Source organism: Sorex fumeus, unplaced genomic scaffold, assembly GCF_029834395.1.
Source record: "Sorex fumeus unplaced genomic scaffold, SorFum_2.1 ptg000036l, whole genome shotgun sequence".
Classification (NCBI taxonomy): Eukaryota; Metazoa; Chordata; class Mammalia; order Eulipotyphla; family Soricidae; genus Sorex; species Sorex fumeus.
The window spans coordinates 16,923,446-16,945,980 of NW_026606093.1; the positions used below are offsets into that span (position 1 = coordinate 16,923,446).

General features: G+C 39.8%; 1 protein-coding gene across 1 annotated transcript in view; it reads left to right on the top strand.

Annotated features, from left to right (window-relative positions):
• Window positions 1-22,535, top strand: part of DNAH9 (dynein axonemal heavy chain 9) — a 577,218-nt gene that overhangs the window by 210,374 nt on the left and 344,309 nt on the right. The window contains exons 27-28 of the mRNA XM_056117744.1: window positions 11,946-12,102; window positions 15,526-15,630. Of these exons, the coding sequence (XP_055973719.1) occupies window positions 11,946-12,102; window positions 15,526-15,630 (262 nt within the window). The remainder of the gene's footprint in view (window positions 1-11,945; window positions 12,103-15,525; window positions 15,631-22,535) is intronic.

Here is a 22,535-nt window from a genome sequence, read left to right on the forward strand (position 1 = left end):
GCTTCTCTGGCTCCAGATCAAGCCGCTTAATGGCCATGATCCCAGAGACTCAGAAAAAAAATCTCGAAACCCAGCGACTTTTGGCAGGAATGTGTCGGGTTTCTGAAGTAGGTTACCAGTGCTGGGCCACCCCAGATGGGAATAGATTTCATGCCTTGGCCTGTTCCCCCTGGTGGCCCGGTGGCCGCCATCCTCCAGAGGCCACTGGACAGTCAAGTTTGGGCCTGCAGTGACGAGACACATGGGGCCTCATGGGATGGGGGTAGAGCTTGTCCTTTCTTCCTCGTCCCAACGAGACCCAAAGTCGCTGCCCATAAATGGCCTTTCTGGCTCCTGATCAAGCTGCTTAACGTCCATGATCCCAGAGACTCAGGAACAAATCTCGGAATCCAGAAGGTTTTGGCAGAAATCCCTCCAGATTTAAGTGTTAAAATTTCGGAATTTCAAAATCACACACCACTACTGCAGTCGCACAACATCATATGTTATTCATAACCAGCAATAGAAAACAAATTGTCTACTGTTGCCTTTTCAGCAGATCTGACGTTGGGGTCACTGTCACTGTCCTCCCATTGTTCATTAATTTGCTCAAGCAGGCCCAGTAACATCTCCATCGTGAGACTTGTTGTTACTGTGTTCGGCATATCGAATACACCATGGGGAGCTTGCCAGGCTCTGCTGTGCGGGCGAGATACTCTCTTGTAGCTTGCTGGGCTCTCCGAGAGGGACGGAGGAATCGAACTCTAGTCGTCCATGTTGGCTGCGTGCAAGGCAAACGCCGTACCCACTGTGCTATTGTCAAAATATTGAATGTAATCAAAGTAGAGAGAGAGTAATGTGGAAATCATCTGCCCCACAGGTAGGGGGAGGGTGTAGGATGAGGGTATACTGGGGTTTTTTGGTGGTTGAGAATGAGCACTGATGAAGGTATGGGTGTTTCATTGTATGACCGAGACTTAAACCCAAAAGTTTTGTAACTGTCCTCATAGTGATTCAATAAATAAAATTATGAAAAATGAAAAAATATAAAATCAAGAGGATAGTAATTGTATCAACCATATTTTTAGACCACAATGCACTGAAAATAGAAGCTAATCACCCACAGAAATAGAGAATCAAATCAAACACCTGGAAATTAAATAGCTCCTTCCTGAACAACCTGTAGGTTAGAGAGGAAATCAAAGAAAAAAATCAAAAGATTTCTGGAAACAAACAAGAATGAGGACACGATCTACCAGAAGTTGTGGGACACAGCTAAAGCAGTGTTAAGAGGAAAGTTTATAACTCTTGCAGCTTTTATAAGGAAGGAGGAAAGCACCCACATAAATTACTTGACTTCACAGCTTAAGATCCTAGAGATGACCAAGAAAAGGAGACCAAACCAGGCAAGAGGAAAGAAATAATAAAACAGAGCAGAAATCAACAAGTTGGGAGTCCACAAAAACAGTCCATAATATTTATCAAACCAAGAGCTGGTTCTTTGAAAAAAATAAGCAAGATCAATAAACCACTAGGAATATTCACAAAGGAAGAGAGAATGAGTATGCTAATAAACTGAATCAGAAATGAAAATGTTGACCTCACAACAGAAACCAGAGAAATTCAAAAGATCATCAGAGATTACTTTGAGTGTATGTTTGCCATGAAACAAGAGAACCTAGAAGAAATGGATAAGTTTCTGGATTTCTATAGCCTCCCAAGGCTGAACCAAGAAGATTTGAAATATATGAATAGAACTATATCACTATCAAGGAAGTTGAAGAGTATTCAAAAGTTTCCCAGAAACAATAGCGCAGGTCCAGATAGATTCACCAGTGAATTCTTCTGAATATTTAAAGAGGACCTATTTCAAGTTTTTCCATAAAACTGAAGAAACAGAAACACTTCCAAACAGTTTCTAGGAAGCACATATGATATCAAAACAGACAAATGTCACAAAAAAGAAAAAAGAAAAGAAAATACAGGCCTATATCCCTGTTGAACAGAAATGCAATGATCCTCAACAAAATATTAGCCAAAAAAATCTAACATCTCATCAAAGGGATCATACACCATGACCAAGTGGGATTCATCCTGGACATGTGAGAGTGGTTTAACATTCACAAGTCAGTCAGCATAATTCATCATATTAATAAAAGAAAATATAACCAAGGCGGCCGCTGGGTAGTGGAGGTAGTGTCCGTAATGGAGGTCTGCCAGTGCGGGTATTTATCTGGTCCAGGTAGGGGTAGGGTGGGTCTTCTGTGTGCAATCCGATCCCTGGGTCTCTAATGGTTGGTAGAAGCAGACAGGGCAGGATAGGGTGGGGCTCCTGATTAGAATCCCTTTGTCACCTGTGGTTGGTGGGAGCAAGCAGAGTATCTCTCTCTCCTGGGTCCCTTGAGCCTGGAGTCCAAAGTCTTGGAGAGTTCCGCTTATCTTGTTCTGTGGGTCTCCAGTCGTGCGAGTCTCAGCCGGAGCTGCCACGCGGGTCTGGAAAGCGTCCTGGAGTGTGGAGGCGACTGGGTAGTGGAGGTAGTGACAAAAATGATCGTCTGTACTTTCAATGCACGAAGGCTAGCATCCATCGAGGACCTGATGGTACAAGTGCTAATGATCAAGTACGACATCATTGGTATGACCGAGACAAGAAGGCACGAATCTCACCATGCCGTTTTCGACACTGGAGAATTGATCCTCAGAACATGCGATGAAAGAGGTGTCAGAGGCATCGGTGTCCTTGTCAACACAAACTTGGCCATGAGCATTGATTCATTCGAATGCCTAACAACCCAAATAAGACGTTTACATTTGAATAGATGTGGCTCACTGCCAGCAGTTTCTATCTTCATTGTCTACGCACCAACATCTCATTATGTTGAAAGAGAAATCGAGAAGTTCTACATGGAGCTGGAGAAGTTCTATAAAGAAGACCACATCTTCTACAAGATCATTGTGGGTGATTTTAATGCCAAGATAGGACCGAGAAGATCAGCCGAAGAACTTCACATCGGGACCCATGGCCTAGAATGGAACGAACAGGGTGAGAGACTGTCTGAGTTCATCATGTCGACCAAGACCATTCATGGTAACTCACAGTTCCAGAAGGCATAATCTAAACGTTGGACATGGGAGTCTCCTGGTGGACGATTCCACAACGAAATAGACCACGTCATATTCAATCGACGGTTTTGCCTGACCGATGTCGCTGTTATTCCAAAATTCCGAACGGGATCAGAACACCGTCTCCTTCGTGCAAAATTCTACTTCAGAGAGCGGAGAGAAAGGGCTGCAAAGTTTAAAAAGAGAATTCCCAGAACGACCACCAACTGGGAGCTCTTTGGCACTACTGTGGCAACATGGGAAGATGCCATTTTTGACAACATTGATGAGGAATATGCTCGACTGGTTCAGCACCTCCATGATTGTGCGAGGAACACCAAGAGAGAGATAGGCACAAAAAAATGCCTATCTTCGAAAACTCTTGAGCTTATTCACCAACGTGGTTTGGCGCTTGCCTCAGGCAACCGCAAGCGAACGTCCGAGCTCTCAAAGCAGTGCAGAGATGCGATCAAGGAAGACCTCAAAGAGAGAAAAGCAGAAGTGCTGGTAGATGCGGCAGAAGCCGGGAAAAGTATTCGTAACACCCGCCTGTCCTTCGCCAACTACAAGACCAAGATGACGGTCCTCCGACGTCCTGATGGATCCATCACATCCTCCAGAACGGCAATGGAGAAGATTATCCATGACTTCTACTCAAATCTCTTCGATAGCCATGTCCACTTGCCGACATACCAAATTCCACAGGATGGATATGTCATTCCCAACGTTCTCCCTTCCGAAATCCGACACGCCATTTCGTCAGTAAAGAAACGAACAACACCTGGCCCAGACAAGGTCAGACCTGAACACCTGAAGAACCTGCCATCAGTACTCATCAATACACTGACTCGGCTCTTCACATGCTACCTGTCTGAATGCAAGGTTCCCTTCCAATGGAAAACCAGCAGGACCATACTACTGTTCAAGAAGGGAGACATCCATGACATTGGCAACTATCGCCCGATCTGCCTATTGTCTGTCATCTACAAGTTGTTCACTCGAGTCATCCTAAATAGGATTGGCAGAACACTAGATGAAGGACAGCCATGCGAGCAAGCCGGGTTCCGCAAAGGATTCAGCACCATCGACCATATATATCCACACGATAACCAAGCTCATTGAGGTTTCTCGGGAGTTCAAGATGCCGCTCTGTTTAACGTTCATTGATTTAAAGAAGGCCTTTGATTCTGTTGATACGGAAGCGGTCATTGAAGCCCTAGCCAATCAGGGCATTCAAGCCCAATACATCAAGATCCTCCGTGAGCTGTATTGCGGATTCATTACCAGGATCTCACCATTCTACAAAGAAGTAATCATTGATGTCAAGAGAGGGGTTCGGCAGGGTGATACCATTTCACCAAAATTCTTCAGTGCCACCCTCAAGAACACCATGCGACGACTGGAATGGGAAGGAATGGGAGTGAAGATAGATGGTCGGCAACTACACCACCTCCGCTTTGCTGATGACATTGTTTTAATAACACCAAACATCAGCCAAGCGGCACAAATGCTGGCCGACTTTGACCGTGAGTGTGGAAAGGTAGGACTACAGCTGAATCTTACGAAGACAATGTTTATGAGAAACAGCCTCGTTCCTGATGCCCCATTCCCTCTCAATGGAACAACCATATCCGAATGCAACAGCTATGTGTACCTAGGTCGAGAAGTCAACATGATAAATGACTTGGCACCCAAGCTGTACAGGAGGAAGAAAGCGGCTTGGAATGCCTTCAAGAACGTCGAAGAAATAGCTAAGAGGACGAAGAACCTCTGGCTCCGGGCACATCTCTTTGATTCCACTGTTCTTCCTGCATTAACATATGCCTCAGAGACCTAGGCCCTACGTAAACAGGATGAGAATGCTATTTGGGTCTTCCAAAGAGGAATTGAAAGAGCTATGCTTGGAATATCACGTTTCACTCAAATGAGAGAAAGAATCCGGAGTTCCGACATCCGTCAACGATTAAGAATCAGGGATGCTGTCTCATTTGCCAAGGTGTCGAAAATCAGATGGGCTGGTCACGTAATAAGATTTAAAGATGACCGCTGGACTAGAGCTGTTACTGACTGGATCCCACGAGATGTCAAAAGACCGCATGGCCGCCCACCTACCAGATGGTCAGACTTCTTCATCAAGATCATGAACGATCGGTTTGAGGCTCTTCATGTTCCCAGAGTGAACAGATGCCATTGGGCTACACTGGCATGCGACAAGGACGAATGGAGACGTTACTGGCGCCCGCTCGAGCAAATCGATGACTAACAGGAAGTTAAGTGATTAAGTGATAACCATATGGTTATATCAATGGGCTGGAGTGATAGCACAGCGGTAGAATATTTGCCTTGCATGCAGCCAACATGGCTGACCCAAGTTCGATTCCTCTGCCCCTCTTGGAGAGCCCGGCAAGCTACCGAGAGTATCTTGCCCACATGGCAGAGCCTGGCAAGCTACCCGTGATATATTTAATATGCCAAACACAGTAACAACAAAGTCTCCAATGGAGACGTTACTGGGCCCACTCGAACAAAAAGATGGTTATATCAATAGATGCAAATAAATCATTTGACAAGATCTAGTACCCGTTCATGATAAAAATATCAAAAAAATGGGCATTCAAGGAACTTTCCTCAATATAGTTAAAGTCATCTACCACAAGCCCATGGCAATATTATTTCAATAGGGAAAACCTAAAAGACTTCTAAGATCAGGGACAAGAATGCCCACTTTCACCACTCTATAATGGAAGTACTCACCATAGCTATTTTCATTTTTCATTTCATTTCATCATCCTGTTAATCGTCGATTGCCTCGAGCAGGCCCCAGTAACGTCTCTTTCATCCTAGCCCTGAGATTATATTCAGGGCTCTTTAGGAGAATGAGACCCATCATTGTTACTGGTATTTGGCATATTTGGTAGGCCACGGGGAGTTTGCCAGACTCTGCCCTGTGGGCAGGCTACATTCGACAGCCTGCAAGTTTGTCCAAAGTAGGAATGAGATAATATTCGCGGCCGCGCGGTTCCGGGATCTTGGTTTTATAGTCTCTGAGTCTTGGCCGCTGATGGGATTACACGGCGCCAGGGGGCCAGGTGGTGGGTGTGACCCCCGCCTACTGGAATTTGGAGGATCTGGGTGGAAGATGCTCGACTCCAATTCGAGTAGGCTTGGAGGTCTCGGCCCCGGAACCCGCGTGGCTTTGTCCCTCTGCCAGTACCTTCAGGTGTGCGGAGAGTGGTCTCAGCATGGTGGTGGCTGGTCCTGGAGGTCTCCGGCTGCCGTAGCCCTGGCCGGGGCGGGGAGGAAGCTCAACCCGCTCCCCTCCAAGGGACTCCGGGAAGGAACACCGAGGCGCGGGGGCAGAGACTGGAGCGATAGCACAGCGGGTAGGGCATTCTCTCACCATAGCTATTAGGGAAGTAAAATATATTAAGGGCATCTAGATAGGAAAAGAAGTCAAGCTCTCAATGTTTGTAGATGACATGATACTATACTTAGAGAACCCTAAACGCCTCTAGTAAAAATCTTCTAGAAACAATAGATTTGTATAGTTAAGTAGCAGGTTACAAAAATCAATACACAATGGCTTCCTATATGCAAATAATGAAAGAGAAGAAAATGATAGTAAGAAAACAATCCCATTCACAAGCATGCCTCAGAAAATCAAGTACCTTGGAATCAACTAAAGAGGTAAACGACCTGTACAAAGAAGACTACAAAACACTGCTTCAAGAAATAAAAGAAGACCTAAGGAAATGGAAAAATATCTCCAGCTCATGGACTGGAGAATTAACATTGTCAAAATGGCAATACTTCCCAACAATTATACAGATTCAATGTGGTCCCTATAAGATTACCCATGACATTTTTTTTAAAAAATTTGATCAAACACTACAAAAATTCATATGGAACACTAAAGCCCCTGGAATAGCTAAAGTGATCCTTGGGGAAAAGATCAGAACCATCACCTTCTCTAACTTCAAACTGTACTACAAAATGGTAGTAATTAAAAGTGATAATAATTAAAACAGTATGGTATTTGAATACAAACAAATCTGCAGACCAATGTAACAGAGTTGAATATCCTGACACACACCCTCAAATTTATGATCATTTAATCTTTGATAAGAGAGCAAGAGATGTGAAGTGGTTATGATAAGGGGTTAATATCAAATATATACAAGGCACGGGTTGAACTTTGCAAGAATAAAACCTCCAACCCCATCAAAAAATAGGAGAAGAATGAACAGAAACTTTCTCAAAAAAGAGATTCAAAAAGTCAAAAGGCCCATGAAAAAAACGCTCCTCATCTCTAATCATCAGGGAGATGTATATCAAAACTATAATGAGATATCATCTCACACCATAGAAGCTGGCACACATCCAAGAGAACAAAAGCAACCAGTGCTGGTAGAAATGCAGAGAGAAAGGGACTCTCCTTCATTATTGGTGGGAATGCCAACTAGTTCAGCTTTTGGAAAACAATATGAGAATTCCTCAAAAAACTAGAAATTGAGCTCCCACTTGACCCAGCAATACCATTTCTGTGAATATAATCGAAGACTCAAAAAAAAAAAAGCATATAGCTGAAACATTATTTGCATTCCTGTGCTCATTGCAGCACTATTCACAATGGTCAGAATCTGGAAGCAACCTGCGTGCCTGAGAACAGATGAACAGATAAAGAAAAAAGGAAACTGTGGCACATCTACACGATGGAATACTACTCAGCTTTTAGGAAAAATGAATTTATAAAATTTGCCTACAAAAGGACTTGTGGACAATCATGCTGAATAATATGAGTCAGAAAGAGAGGGATATATATAGAATGACTGAATTAATTTATAGAAGAAATATCAATATCCAGGGAAAACAGGGACTAGGAGGATTGGTCAATTGTGGAATCAACCACAAGTGTGTGTGAGGTGGAGAGTAGGTAAGATAGAGAAGAGACCAGGATGGCAATAATAGCTGGAAACAATCAGCCTGGGCAAGAACTGGCTGTTAAGAGTAAGTTAATGGATATAAATGACTACCTTGCACTAGCTGTATTGCAACCCACAATGCCCCAAAAGAGAGAGAGACAGAGAAAGAAAGAGAGAGAGAGAAATTGAGAAAGAAAGAGAAAGAGGGAGAACAATAGTGCCTGCCCTAGAGGCAGGCTGGGGTATGGGTGATGGGAGGAAAACTGAGGACATTGGTGCTGGGAAATGTACACTGATGGAGGGATAGGTGTTGGAACACTGTATGACTGACACCTACTCATGAGTGTTTAGGTTTGCCATCAGGTTTGTAAGGGTCTATCTCACATCAACTAAAATAATACATCTTTTTTTAATCTTTAAAACTTCTTTAAAAAATTTTTTAAAAATAATAAAAAGAAACTTCTCAAGTCTCTTTGTTGTGATTTTTAGCAAGATGTAATAAGAAAATCATGTGTATTATTCCCTTTTTCCCTTGAGGATTTCTGCCTAACTTGAAAAATGAGCTCATAATCTGGGCATTGATATATTTTGAACAGAATGTTAAAACTATCATAAACTCAAGCAATTTAACCAATGCCTACCTCTCACAACTCTCTCAAAACTTTGCTCCACAGTGACACTGACTTTGGTTTTCTCATAGATCTACGCCCAGAATTCAGTAACATGTTCAGCACATAGGAGGCTTTTAAGAAGTACTCCCTGAGGAGATTCAAGTCAAATGAATTCCGAGGCTCTGGATATGTATTTTGCCTCTCCCAAATATTCTATCTCCAAATATTTTTTTCCTTTCCACTAATATATCAGATATTATTATTTCATCTTATAAAAAGTACAAGGTTTTCGATCTTTATATCTGCTAATGCACTACACTGTACTGCACCGTACTCCCATTGTTCATCTATTTGCTCGAGCAGGCACCAGTAATGTCTCACAACAAATTGTGAGACGACTTTTTATTGTTTTTGGCATAATGAATATGTCACAGGTAGCTTGCCAGGCTTTGCTGAGCAGGCGAGATACTCTCAGGAGCTTGCTGGGCTCTCTGAAAGGGTCAGAGAAATCGAACCCAGGTCCAATGAGTTGAAGAATTACCCCTTTTTGGATTTAGGAATGTCTAGTACACTGATGCTGAATAGACAGAACATTTGATGATAAATTTCTTAAAAGAAAATTTGTCGTCTGTTGTAGAAAAATAATGCAAACAAGATCTTGAAAGGATGATTTGCTGCAAATAATGGCAGATACTATGTAGACCTTGACCTTGTTTTGCACAATAGATGCTTCCCTGACAAGAGAGTTTATAGTTGAATATTTGTATGGCAGATCCCATTTTCTTATTGACTTTCATTATCATCTCAAGAAATGTTTTGCTCAGAAAAGAAATTGGCCTCAGTGCAGAAAATCACATTATAACATGTTTAGCTTTTGCTGGTTTTTGACTTAAGTACTCTTAATTCTTTCTTGCCAGAGGGATTAATCAAATGGAAAACTGACCATGCAACCTTTGCACATTTATTAAAAGCATAGCCACATTATAGCACATCTGATTGATTATGGTAATACCTTTCGAATTTCCCACTGCCTAGATGGAATTTGAATATATAATTTGGCACAATATCCAGTCAATGTCCCAGAATTTTAGTACAGCAGTAAGTCGAGGAACCTAATGGAAATGCCTTTTTAGACTGAACCAAAGTATTTGTCAAAAGCTGTTTCTTCATCTTTGGTGTCTCCTCCCTGTACTCCCCTTCCTCTCCTTCACACAAAAATGTCCCTTTCAGCTCTTTGCCAAGTTTAGTACTATTTTAATTAACTGTATATCAGTTTTGAATATGATCACGGCGAGCTACATAGCACAGCGGTAGGGCATTTGCCTTGCACGCAGCCAACATGGCCGACCCGAGTTCGATTCCTCTGCCCCTCTCGGAGAGCCCGGCAAGCTACCGAGAGTATCTCGCCCGCACGGCAGAGCCTGGCAAGCTACCTGTGTTGTATTAAATATGCCAAAAACAGTAACAAGTCTCACAATGGAGACGTTACTGGTGCCTGCTCGAACAAATCAATAGCAATGGGAAGACAGTGCTACAGTGCACATAATATATATGCACACAAGGCTCAACCTTCAACCACATGTTAGTGATCTTTTATAGAAGGGCTTAATGGACCCTGAGTGAATTACAACAATCTTCACACATTTTCCTCTGAGGAAACTTTTTTTGAAGCATTTTCAGCAGTTTATTCATAACAAACAATACAAAATAAATTATTTCAGTTCTGCTTTGGGGCAGGGGCTGGGGTTCAGGATGGAAGTATCTGAAATATGGTGGTGGGAGGGTGTAATTAATGGTGGTGGGATTGGTGTTCCAATATTAAATGTAATCAAATATTATGAGTTTCTTTATAAAAATAAAATCCACTGTCCACTGTCCTCCCGTTGTTCATCGATTTGCTCAAGCAGGCACCAGTAATATCTCACAATAAATTGTGAGAATTGTTGTTACTGTTTTTGGCATATCAAATATGTCACAGGGAGCTTGCCAGGCTTTGCTGTGAGGGCAAGATATTCTCAGTAGCTTGCCGGGCTCTCCAAGAGGGTTGGAGAAATCAAACCCAGGTCGGCTGCATGTAAGGCAAATACCCTACCCGCTGTGCTTCTGCTCCAGCCTGTAAAAAACTATGCACGCAGAAGGTTGTGTGTTCACGGGCTCTCTGGACGGCTCTATCTCATCGCCCGTGTTCGGTGCCCAAGAGCCGCTGTGTGAGGCCTGGATCTGGACGGCTGTTGGCCAAGGGCAGACGAAGGAAGAGATGAGGGCCATGCCGGTGATCTTTGTAGCAGTTTATTACAAGGAAGTTTATCCCATAGAAGAAATTTATGTTATGGAGTGCCTAGGTTCTCTCAAGCACAAGTTCTCCTTGCTACTCTCTCTGTGGTCCATCTTTTTGCCCTGCTCTCTCATTCTCCAGCTCCCTTCTAGTCTAGGCTGACACTCTACCCAGTCAGGTAGCCAAATCAACATAAAAAAGCCCTTCCTGACTGCCCAGGGGCAAAATACCTCTTAAGGTGTTTTTCTCTTTTCCTCAGTCCAATAAACTATCAACTATTCCTGAGGTTATGCAGGAAGGACAGAACAGAGAGCCGGCAAGCTACTGAGAGTATCTTGCCCGCACGGCAGAGCCTGGCAAGCTCCCCATGACGTATTCGATATGCCAAACACAGTAACAACAAAGTCTCCAATGGAGACTTTACTGGGCCCGCTCGAGCAAATCGACGAACAATGGGAGGGCCTTTACCTTTATAAAACATGAAATAAAATTTAAAAATACTATTACTGAAATGATATCATGCTTACCACTTTACCTCCTTTCAGCAGTGTTTTCTTAAGGTAAACAAGTCAAAATATCCCTCTGGACCCTCTTTAATAAGATACTAATTTAATTCATGAGAGCTCCAACTGTATAAATTAAACTGCTCCCAAAGGCCCCACTGCCAAATGCTAACTATTGCCTTTGGGATTTAAACTTATAAACAATAATTTGGGATAACAAAAACATTAAGATGAAAGAACTAAGAAAGATGGTTTTATATGAGCTGGGGAAGTGGGAAAAAAGAAAAGGATAGCACTAAGAAGTGAATCCAGAAGAGTAGGCAGGAGCAATATGAAGAATGTGGAAGAGGACCGCTGATGTCCTCCAGAGCAGGAACACCATCACCAAAAGGACACAGAAAGTGATATTAGTGGACAGAGAACAAGAGTTAGGGAGGAGTTCTGCCATGAATTTGGACCTCAACTCTATTTCGTTAGGACCCAACGAGACCAGAACTGTTTGTCGAACTTCTTGTGGCCCCCAAAATGACCTTTGTCCTCCTATTTTTGGTAGGTGCTACATCACTCTTACCCAGTCTCTACACCTGACTATGAGTGGGGCTCCGGCAGGACCTGCAGGTACAGGCAAAACTGAGACGACTAAGGATCTGGGTCGAGCACTGGGCATCATGGTTTATGTGTTTAACTGCTCAGAACAGATGGACTACAAGGTATATTCTCAGCCTCAGTGGGGATAGAAACTGGGCAGCCTTCCAAATCTAGGACCATGCTTGTCCTTAACTCGGCCTAATTGAGAGGCTCAGAGGGAAGGACTACTGCTTGTTCCTTCACTGGAGACCTCCAGGTTTTGACCCTAAACCTCTGTGACCTCCCCATAGACTTCAGTATTATGGAATTTCCTTCTATTTATGAGCTTTTTGACCAAGGCGAATTATTTCACCTTCAAGGTCCTCCTTTTATCATCTGTAAAATGAAAAAGCTGAATATATATGTGCAAAAGCCTGTGTTCAATATTTTACCTAGAGTCTCAGAATGGCTCATAAATGGTTGATTATAAGTCTTCATATAAAAGTAATATTGTGCTGTCCTGTGAAAGTGACATAGTTAAATGTGCTAATGAAGGAGAGTGGGAATATAACTTCTGAAAACATTAAATGAGCCTTTACTTCTAGCAAGTGATGCCCTCAAGAGACTAAACAAGCCTGTATTTTTCTTTTAGGTACTCATTGTTTTTGCATTTTGCAGTGATTTTCAGATTTTTTTAACAACAAAAAAAGAAAGAAGCAAAAAATTCATTAGGTTATACTTTTATTATTCTGGTCACAAGAATACCATAAGTAGATTATTTTAAGTGCATACCTAATTAACTATTTTAGTATTTCTGTTTTGTCTTAAACATTTTGTTGTATTTTCATATTTTCATTAAATACCATTTATAAGCTATCTTAAATCCCTTTTGAAAGCATACTGTCTTTTCGAGGGAAAATATTAAATAATCATATTAAGTTGACTCAATATTTATATATATATATATAAATCACATAATAGATACTGGAAATTAAAATTAAATTTAAAATAATTCTAGAAGGCAGGGCTTGTCCAAAACCTTCACTTGATTGAGCATTGCTGGGAGTTGCACCCAGAACAGAGCACAGCTGGGGATATCCCTATAAAAATATAATTCTGGGAAAAAAAGATAATTCTGCAGGGATCTTGGTACTTTGATGGTAGGTATGGCATACTAACATCGTATAACTAAACCATTAATATTAGCATTATTATAAATAATGATAAGATACCTTAACTTAAAAAGACATGAAGATTGTCCCTTGCTTCCAGTCATTCAACATTATTCTTGGTTTTTGGGATTTTTTTCCATAGCACTGATGCAGAGGAGACACTCTTGGCCCCGTACTCAGGGATCACTCCTAGAAGTGCTCTGAGGACTATGTGGTACCTTGGATTGGACTGGGATCAGCCATATTCAGTGTAAACTTCTAAATTCCTGTATTATCACTGTCCCCTATTCTTGTTTATTAATTGGCACCACACTTAATGGAGCACAGGGTTCTGAAGTTGCTCCTGGTGATTCTCAGGCATAGCAAGTGGCCTAGTGGTGTACAGGGGCCTCTGTGGCCATATTTGGTAGAGCTGGGGTGGGAAGGGAGTGAGTGGCATGTAGGTCAGAGTATTAAACTCGAGTCCTTGTATATTTGCTTTCCCACTTGAGCTATCTCACCATTCTTACTGTTCTTTCTGTAACACCCAACTAACCATCTTATGGAAAGTCAATCAAGCTAATTGCCTAGTTAATTTTCTATCTAACTGATATACCATTGTACTATTGTAGTAGGGTCAAAGACACTAATAAAGAAACATCCTCGTTCTGATATACTAACTCTACACTCATAGTGACTTTATCATATTTTCTTCTATTCCAAATCCCCAAATATCCCTTAGGACAATTTAGGACTTTTTCATAGCCACAGACTACTTTAGTAATTCTACTTTCCAACCAAAATTATACCTTTATTTTTCTCTGTACATGTAATGATTTTTTAACCTATGTCATGTATTTCTGTGAGACACCAACAACACAAATCTTCTGACTTTATGATATTCTGTTCTTTACAATATACTGTTTTTACAAGTACATTATGAGAAAACCAGGGTCACAAGGAAAATACTTCTAGCTCAATAATAAACTTAAATTTATTTTTTATTCCAGAATACTAAGACTCAATAAAGTAAATGTCATTCATTTTATAAATAGTCTAATGCATACTATAAATTGGCGAACATTAATTATTGGATATAGTATTTTCCATATTTACTGTTGTAAATGACTTTTCCTCAAGGAATATCTACCTGATTTGACATTCCATAAAATAAACTTTGGAAAGTGCTATTAGTACTGTATAAATTTTACCTCTGAGGAAAAGCTGATCACTCTGGAACACTTTGATTCAATCCTCTCTGAAGCCTATGACATTTAAGTTTTATTTTATGCATCATAAATTGATCATGTAGATATTTGTCAATATTATTTATATACTTCATTACTACAACTTAGCTCCATGGGCTTGTATCCTGATGTCCTGTGTCTTGGACATAAAATATGCACAGAACTGTTGAGCAAAAATTCCACTGAGGGACCAGAGAAACAATATAGGCTTGCATGTAGCTGACCATGGTTCAATTTCCAGCACCACATACTATCCCAAGCATTGCCAGATGCAGTCCTGGAGGCTCCCAACACATAAGGTGTGGCCCTGAAGACCCCTGAGTACCACTCAGGTGGGCCATGTAATTCCTGGTGCTACACAGCCATGCAGCACTGCACACCTCAGTTCCTTGCATTAAGAAGCTTGAGAGATCATCCACAATCACTGCAAGGGAACCCTGGGCCTCCTGAGCACTTCTTGAATGCCACCCCCACAGTGCTCTTGAGTAAATTAAAGGAACTTTCCTATTTTCATTTCCCCAGCATTTTATTGATGTCTCCTTGACAGTGATTTTGAATGTCTCCTTAATAATATTTCCTTTCTGTTGCTCCTTAGTTTGCTAGTTCACACTGAGTCCTCAGAATGTCCTTTACTTACTCTTATTCTAAAATTTTCTTATACAAAAATATTAATCCATACTTTAGTTTTCTTAATTGTTATCATCTCTTCTCCCTCTGTCTTGCCTCATCTTCAGTTCCCTATCACTCTGAGAAACTTGGGTATTTGAGCGTAGATTTAAAGATATAGACATAAACTTTTCCACCAGTGCTTGCCAAAGTCTCAGTAGAAAGGTTTTTGTCTGTATGGTATGAGAACAATAATCTTTTATTTATTTCCTGGGATTTTGAAATCTACAGAATCAACAGCAATGTAAGCTTGATGTAAGCATGATGACATTTTTAAAGAATTTTGGTCCTAGTGTTCTTGAAAGGTTCTGTTTGATCCCATGACTGATGTTGACATCTGTAGTCATTAAACATTTAATTGTTCTTGAAATGTTAATACAAATTCTCACAAGTAGTCTTTAGGGAACTGAAAATTGCTAGAATAAAACATTTAAAATGACTTCCATGTGCATGATAAACTCAGCACTGCTGGTAATGTAATCATTGTACATTTCTGTTGCAGTCCTGTGGCAACATCTACAAGGGCCTGGCACAGACGGGTGCCTGGGGCTGCTTTGATGAGTTTAATCGGATCTCCGTGGAAGTGTTGTCAGTGGTAGCAGTACAGGTATGAAGACCAGAAGTTGATGGAAACCTAGTGTTCTATAGAAGTAGACATCCTCTTGATATTAAACATCTACATTGATATTTCCTTTTTCCCTGACCCCTTCATGCCCTTTGCATACTTCAAAATCAAAACTATATGGTTTTATTTTATGGTTTGGAGGTAAAACCCAGTGATGCTCAAGCCTCAGTCCTGGTTCTGTGCTTCAGGATGAGTTCCAGTGGGCTTGGGAGGTCACAAGGATTGAACACATCTCAGGCACATGCAAGGCAAAAACCTTGCCCACTGTATTACTTCTCTAGTCTCAAGTCTATGTTATTTATTTTTATTATATTGATTGAGATTTGTAGTTTACAATACTATTCACATATTGACTTTCCATGCACATAATGTCAACACCACACCCTTTGCTAATCTCTCCCTCTCAGGTGTGTGGATCAGTTAGCTCATTGTGTTGCCTTTGGATCAATGATGTTACCTTGCTGTGTATCTTTAAATCCTGTGTATGAGAGAGAGACCATTCTGTATCTATCCCTGTCTGATTCACTTTACTCTGCATGATACCCTCTACCTTCATTCATATTGCTGCCCATGTGATCTTAAAATCAAACTATGTAAATTGGATCCTTCAGGTCTCTGTCAAGTTGAGCAGACACAGGCCATAATATTCCTTTTTCTATTCTGTAAAACAGGATTTAAAAGCTTCACATGCTTCGTAAGACAGGAGACCTCGAATAAAATGGCAATGCCCAACACCTTATAAATATCAGAGATTTAGGATTTGTCAGACAGGACTCAAAATTCTGCTCTTCCGTTTCTTGAGTGTCTGGAAAAGCTGTCCACCCCTCAGTCTAATTCACTCAGTTATATGAAAAGCAAGGATTAGAGCATTAAGGTTGTTAAATAGAATCATTTTAAATAATATTTTATGTGACATTAAGGCCACTTGCATTTCAAATCTTCAAGAGTTTACAGCTAAATAGAACCTAAACCTAACTTCATAATATGTGTGTTCATGAAACAAACATAATAAACACTCTTCACTAACTTGAAAAGCTCTATGCACACCGATATTCCATTGCAGCACTTAGTACAATAGCCAGGATATGAAAACAGCCCAAATGCCCAGCTACAGATGAAAGGATCAAAAAATTGTGATACATACATATGAATATACACACATATACACATTTCTATTTAGACAGAATGGAATATTATGCAGCTTTCAAAAATAACAAAATCATGAGATTTGCCACAACAAAAATGGAATTAAAGGATATATCTCTGAATTAAACGGAGTTTAATTGAATTATCCTATTCAAAAGTATAGCTATAGATTCAGAATAAAAAGGTAAAGGCCCTCCCGTTGATCGTCGATTTGCTCGAGTGGGCCCAGTAACGTCTCCATTGGAGACTTTGTTGTTACTGTGTCTGGCATATCGAATACTCTCGGTAGCTTGCCGGGCTCTCCGAGAGGGGCGGAGGAATCGAACTCGGGTCGGCCATGTTGGCCGCTTGTAAGGCGAAGCCCTACCCGCTGTGCTATCGCTCCAGCCCATAGATTCAGAATGACCTCTCTAATATATGATACTTAAGATACATGGAAAAGTAGCAACAAACAACCAAAAGCAACACAAGAGAACTGATCCACTAAACTGAGTTCGGTAGAGGGAGACAAAAGGGAGGGAAATTAGGAGAATTGGGGAAGTGAGCTGGGTACACTGGCAATGCATGTGTATTGCTGGAATTGTATGCATGAGAAACTACAATAAACGTTGTAAATCACAGTACCTCAGTCATTTTCCAAAGTTTTTTAATAATTAAAAAAATGAGATGAACAGAAATTTCCTCAAAGAAGACAAATTACATATGTATATGACAAAATATTCACTTCATTGTTTACCAATCAGAGAAATACAAATCAAAACAGCAGAGAGTCAGAGAGACAGTATAGTGGGCAGGATCCTGGTCTTGCAATGTCCAATTCAGGTTTGATCCTCAGCACCACCAGGGGTGATCCCTGAGCACAAAGCCAGGAGTGAGTCCTGAGTACTACAGGGTCTGTCCCAAGACTGGATCATCTCACACCAGTAAAACTGCACACATAACAAAGAATAAAACAACCAGAGCTTGCATGGATGTGGGCTAAAAGGAACAATTATTAATGCCTAGTGAGGAAGTTGACTGGTCCAAATATTTTGGAAAACTATATGAACACACTTCTCATATAACTAGGAATGGAGCTTCCATATGACGCAGTGGTTCCATGTTTTGGCATCTAGCCATGGGCCCCAAAACTCTATTCAGCAAAGACTTTGCAGACCTATAGTCATTCCAGCACTCTTCACAATAGCATGATTCTGGAGACAACACAAATGCCCAATAACTGATACTGGATAAACTATGGAACACATAGACCGTAAAGACAATGGAATACTTACTTGGGTCTAAGAGAAGATAAAATCATACAATTTGGATGGGAATTTAATTAGAAGAGGAGGGTCAGATACAGAGTGTTTTCCCTCACATGTGAAATATATAGAAATATAGTAAGGAAATAAATGCTCAAAGGCCATAGACACAAAACTAGTCTTCAGAGGACGCTTACCATAGCTGGGCATTGAAGAGAGAAAAAGAAGGAGGACATGAACACTGGACAAATGGTGGGGAGAAGTGGACAGTCTGGTGAACAGTATGATACTGTAATGTTTTATGCATTAAATCTTAACTTTAATAGTATTATAAATAATATTGCCTAGACTGGAATTAAAGCAGAAACTTAAAAGGAAGTGTATTTTTAATAAAACTAAATTTCTAGAAGTTGGAAAATCTTTCAAATTATGTAGAAAACTAAAAAATGTGGTAGATTTTAAAATACACTGGCTGTGTTCACATTCAGTCAATTCACAAATTACAACCAGGAATGAGGAACTTGTAGGCTCTGTTTGAATTGGAGGTTAATCATTTTTAAGGATAAGATGTGGAGTAAACATCTTTCTTAAGAGCACTAGTTAAATATTGGCATTGTCTTACAGGTCAGGAGAGAAGCAAAAGAGTTGTTTCTGTTGCACTCTGGATTTGATAGTACATCATACCATTCTTCTGGAATTTTTCTTCTTTCATTGCAGATCTCTAGTGGCATAAATCTCCATATATATTAATAATTGTTTTCTTTTCTCCATTATTATTTCTTCTTATCCTCTTCCTGCTCCTTCTTTTACTTCTCACTCCTCTCTTTTCTTTCCTCTTTTCATCATCTTTTCTTTTCTCTCTTTTCATCATCGTCATCCTCATTATAATTTAAGCAACATGGTTACAATAGTGTTAACATTCATGGCTTGATACTAAAAATTACTGCATCTCACCACTACCCAAGTGTCACCATTGACCTTTCATTATTTCGTACCTGCCTCTTCTTTTACCCAATGTAATCTCCCCCACTTCTTGGTAATATGTGTTTTGTAATCCAAGGTCAAGTCTTTGTCATCATATGATACTCTCTCCCTTTATTTCTCTGTACAGCACAGATGAGTTGGATTATCTGGTATTTTTCCTTATTTGTCTGACATTTTGCATAGCATAATACTTTCCAGTTCCATCTAATTTTCAGTAAAATATAAAGTTTCAACTTTGCTTAGACCTGCATAATATTCCATTCTGTATAGAAACAAGTATCATTATTCATTCTTAGTTTTTGAACATCAGAGTTGTTTCTATATCTTTTTCCTGGTTATTGTACTGCAATGAACATTGGTGTGCATAAATCTTTTTGAATTAATTTAGTGTAAGAATGTCATTTTTATTTGAATTTCTCTAAGAATATGTCATAAATACTTTTCCCAAACATCTCCATCCTGTCTGAATATTCTTTTTGTGGAAATGGGTGTTTATCACTTCTCTGATTTTTAATAGAATTATTGTTGTTGAGCTTTTTGATTTTTTTATATATTCTTGAATATTAGCCTTTTATTTAATGGATGTTATGCATCCATTAAATTATATTTTATATTTTAAATTATATTTTATCTCACTCAATAGGGTATCTTTTTTTTTAGCCCTAGTGTCTTCTTTTTCTAACTTCATCTGAACAATATGGTTTGCAAAGTTGTTCATAATGCAGTTATTTTGGACTTTCCGGTTCTAACCTTCAATGATTAGTGTCACCTTTTTTCTCCAATTTCCCACCCATCTTTAAAGCCTACCTCCTTAGCAGGAACAAAATATTTATTTTATATTACTTTATTACAATAAAACGGTAAATGGGAATTATCAAAAAAGCAGTACATTAAATGAAAATTTGTGAAAATTTTGTTATATCTCATAATGGTTTTATTAAAGTTATTGTATATCTTCTTTTCTGAAAATTTTCTGTTTGTTGCAAGTTGAGCCTTCTGTGTTACTGTTTTCATTGAGCTTAATGAGCTCCTATGCTACTTACCCTTCTAATTTGTTATACCCTGCTTCACTGTCAGGGTTATAGAGTTGAAAGGTTTGCATGTGTGTGTGTGCAGAAGCATGCCAGGAACTGTGGAACTGGGGTGATTCATTGGCTTGCAGACCAGTCTGCATGGGAGTTTCGTTGCCTTGGCATCTAGCCTGAGTATCCTTTGCAATGTAAAAACTTCTTAGTTTGATTTAGTCCCATTTAATTATTATTAGTTAAGTTGATTCCTAGGAATTTGATGAATTTGGATGCTATTTTAAATTGTCTTTTTAAATTGATCTCTCTTCTAGTTTGTTGTTTGATGTATTTTAATGTATTTTGTATTAATTTAATGTACTTTTGTATATTGATTTTCTAGCCTGCTACCTTGCTGTATTGGCTTAATATGTATATAAGTTTTTTAGGGGTATTATCATCACTGTCACTGTCACTGTCCTTCCATTGTTCATCGATTTTCTCGAGCGGGCCCAGTAATGTCTCCACTGTGAGACTTGATGTTTCTTTGTTTGGCATATCAAATATGTCACGGGTAGCTTGCCGGGCTTTGCCATGCGGGCGAGATACTCTCAGTAGTTTGCCAGGCACTCCAAGAGGGCCAGAGGAATCAAACCTGGGTTGGCTAGGTTGGCCACATGCAAGGCAAATGCCCTACCCACTGTGCTAGGGTATTATCATATCATCTATAAATATTTATAATTTAACCTATTTATAGCTTTCCAATATCAATCCCTATGATTATTTTTGTCTGATTTCTGTTGAAAAGAGTTCCAAAATTATAACAAATAATAGTGGAGAACATCTTTTCTTGTGTCTGTTATCTGAAGGAAAACTTTAAGTTTTTGCTACTGAATATGATGTTGACTGTGGGTTTGCTGTATATGGCCATCACCATCTTAAAGTATGTTTTTACTATTCATATTTTGTTGAGGGATCATCAAATGAGTAGACATTTAATCTTGTTAATCTCTTCATAACAACATAATAATATAATTTTCATCTTTATTTTTGTTGATATGTTGTATTACACAATTATTTGAGTATATTGAATCATCCTTTTATCCCTTAGATAAATTCAATTTGATGATGCATGATTTTTTTTGTTTATTGTTTTATTCAGTTCACTATGATTTGGGGCATTTTCTTGCTATAAACTTACTCCTCAATACTGATTTTACTCCAAAGATTCTCACAGTTTGTATCTGTATAAGTAGATATAAACCATCATATGACCTTTATCTTTAGTTTTGTTAACATAGTGTATATATTATGCATGTATTGAGCCATCTTTGAATCCCTGTGATGAAACCCATTTGATCATGGTGTATCATTTGCTTGATATAAGTTGGAGTAGGTTCACTCAGATTTGTTGCACCAAATATTCATCAGCAGTACTCGTTTTAAATTTTTTTCTTATAATACATCTATCTTATTTTTTGGATAGGGTAATACAAACTTCCTAAAAGCTATTAGAGGGAGCTGGCCTTTCTTCTATATTGTGGAAAGGTTTGAGGAGAATGTTCAGTAAGTTATCTTTGATGTTTCAGCAGAACCTATCTGAACACTAATTTTGTTCCTCAGTTTTAAAATTACAATTTCAGTTTTGTTACAGATATTTTTGTGTTTATATTTTCTATTTCCTTTTAATAAACCTTGGGCATATGCTTGATTCTAAAAACCAACATATTTCTATTAATTTCTCAAGTTTTGTGTCATATAAATGTTTGTAGTAAATACTTACGACCTTTTGTATTTCTGAAGTGTTGTAATTTCATCGCTGTCACTGTCCTCCCGTTGTTCATCGATTTTCTTGAGCAGTCCCAGTAACGTCGCCATTGTAAGACTTGGTTGTTACTGTGTTTGGCATATTGAATACGTCACGGGTAGCTTGCCAGCCTTTGCTGTGCGAGCAAGATACTCTCGGTAGCTTGCCGGGCTCTCTGAGAAGGGCGGAGGGACCGAACTCAGGTCAGCCATGTTGGCTGCGTTCAAGGCAAACACCCTACCTGCTGTGCTATCGCTCCAGCCCGTAATTTCGTCATTGACCTTTAATATTTATTTACTTATTTATTTAAAAAAATTTAGTGAATCACCGTGGGGTACAATTATAGACTTATAAACTTTCATGCTTACATTTCAGTCATACAACGATCAAGTACTCATCCCTCTACCAGTGCCCATTCTCCACCACCAATGACCACAGTATCTCTCCCACCACCCCACACAATGCCCCTACCACCCCATCCCGCCTCTGAGGCAGTGAACTCCCTTTTTTTTTCTCTTTCCTTTGGGGTGTTGTAGTTTGCACTAAGGTATTGAATGGCCATTGTGTCTGATCTATAGTCTACATTCAGCTCGCATCTCCCAACTTGAGCTGGTCCTCCAAATACCTTTACTTGGTATTTCCTTCTCTATCTGATCTGCCTTTTCTCCTAGAATTTGAGGCGGCCATGAAATAAACCCCCTG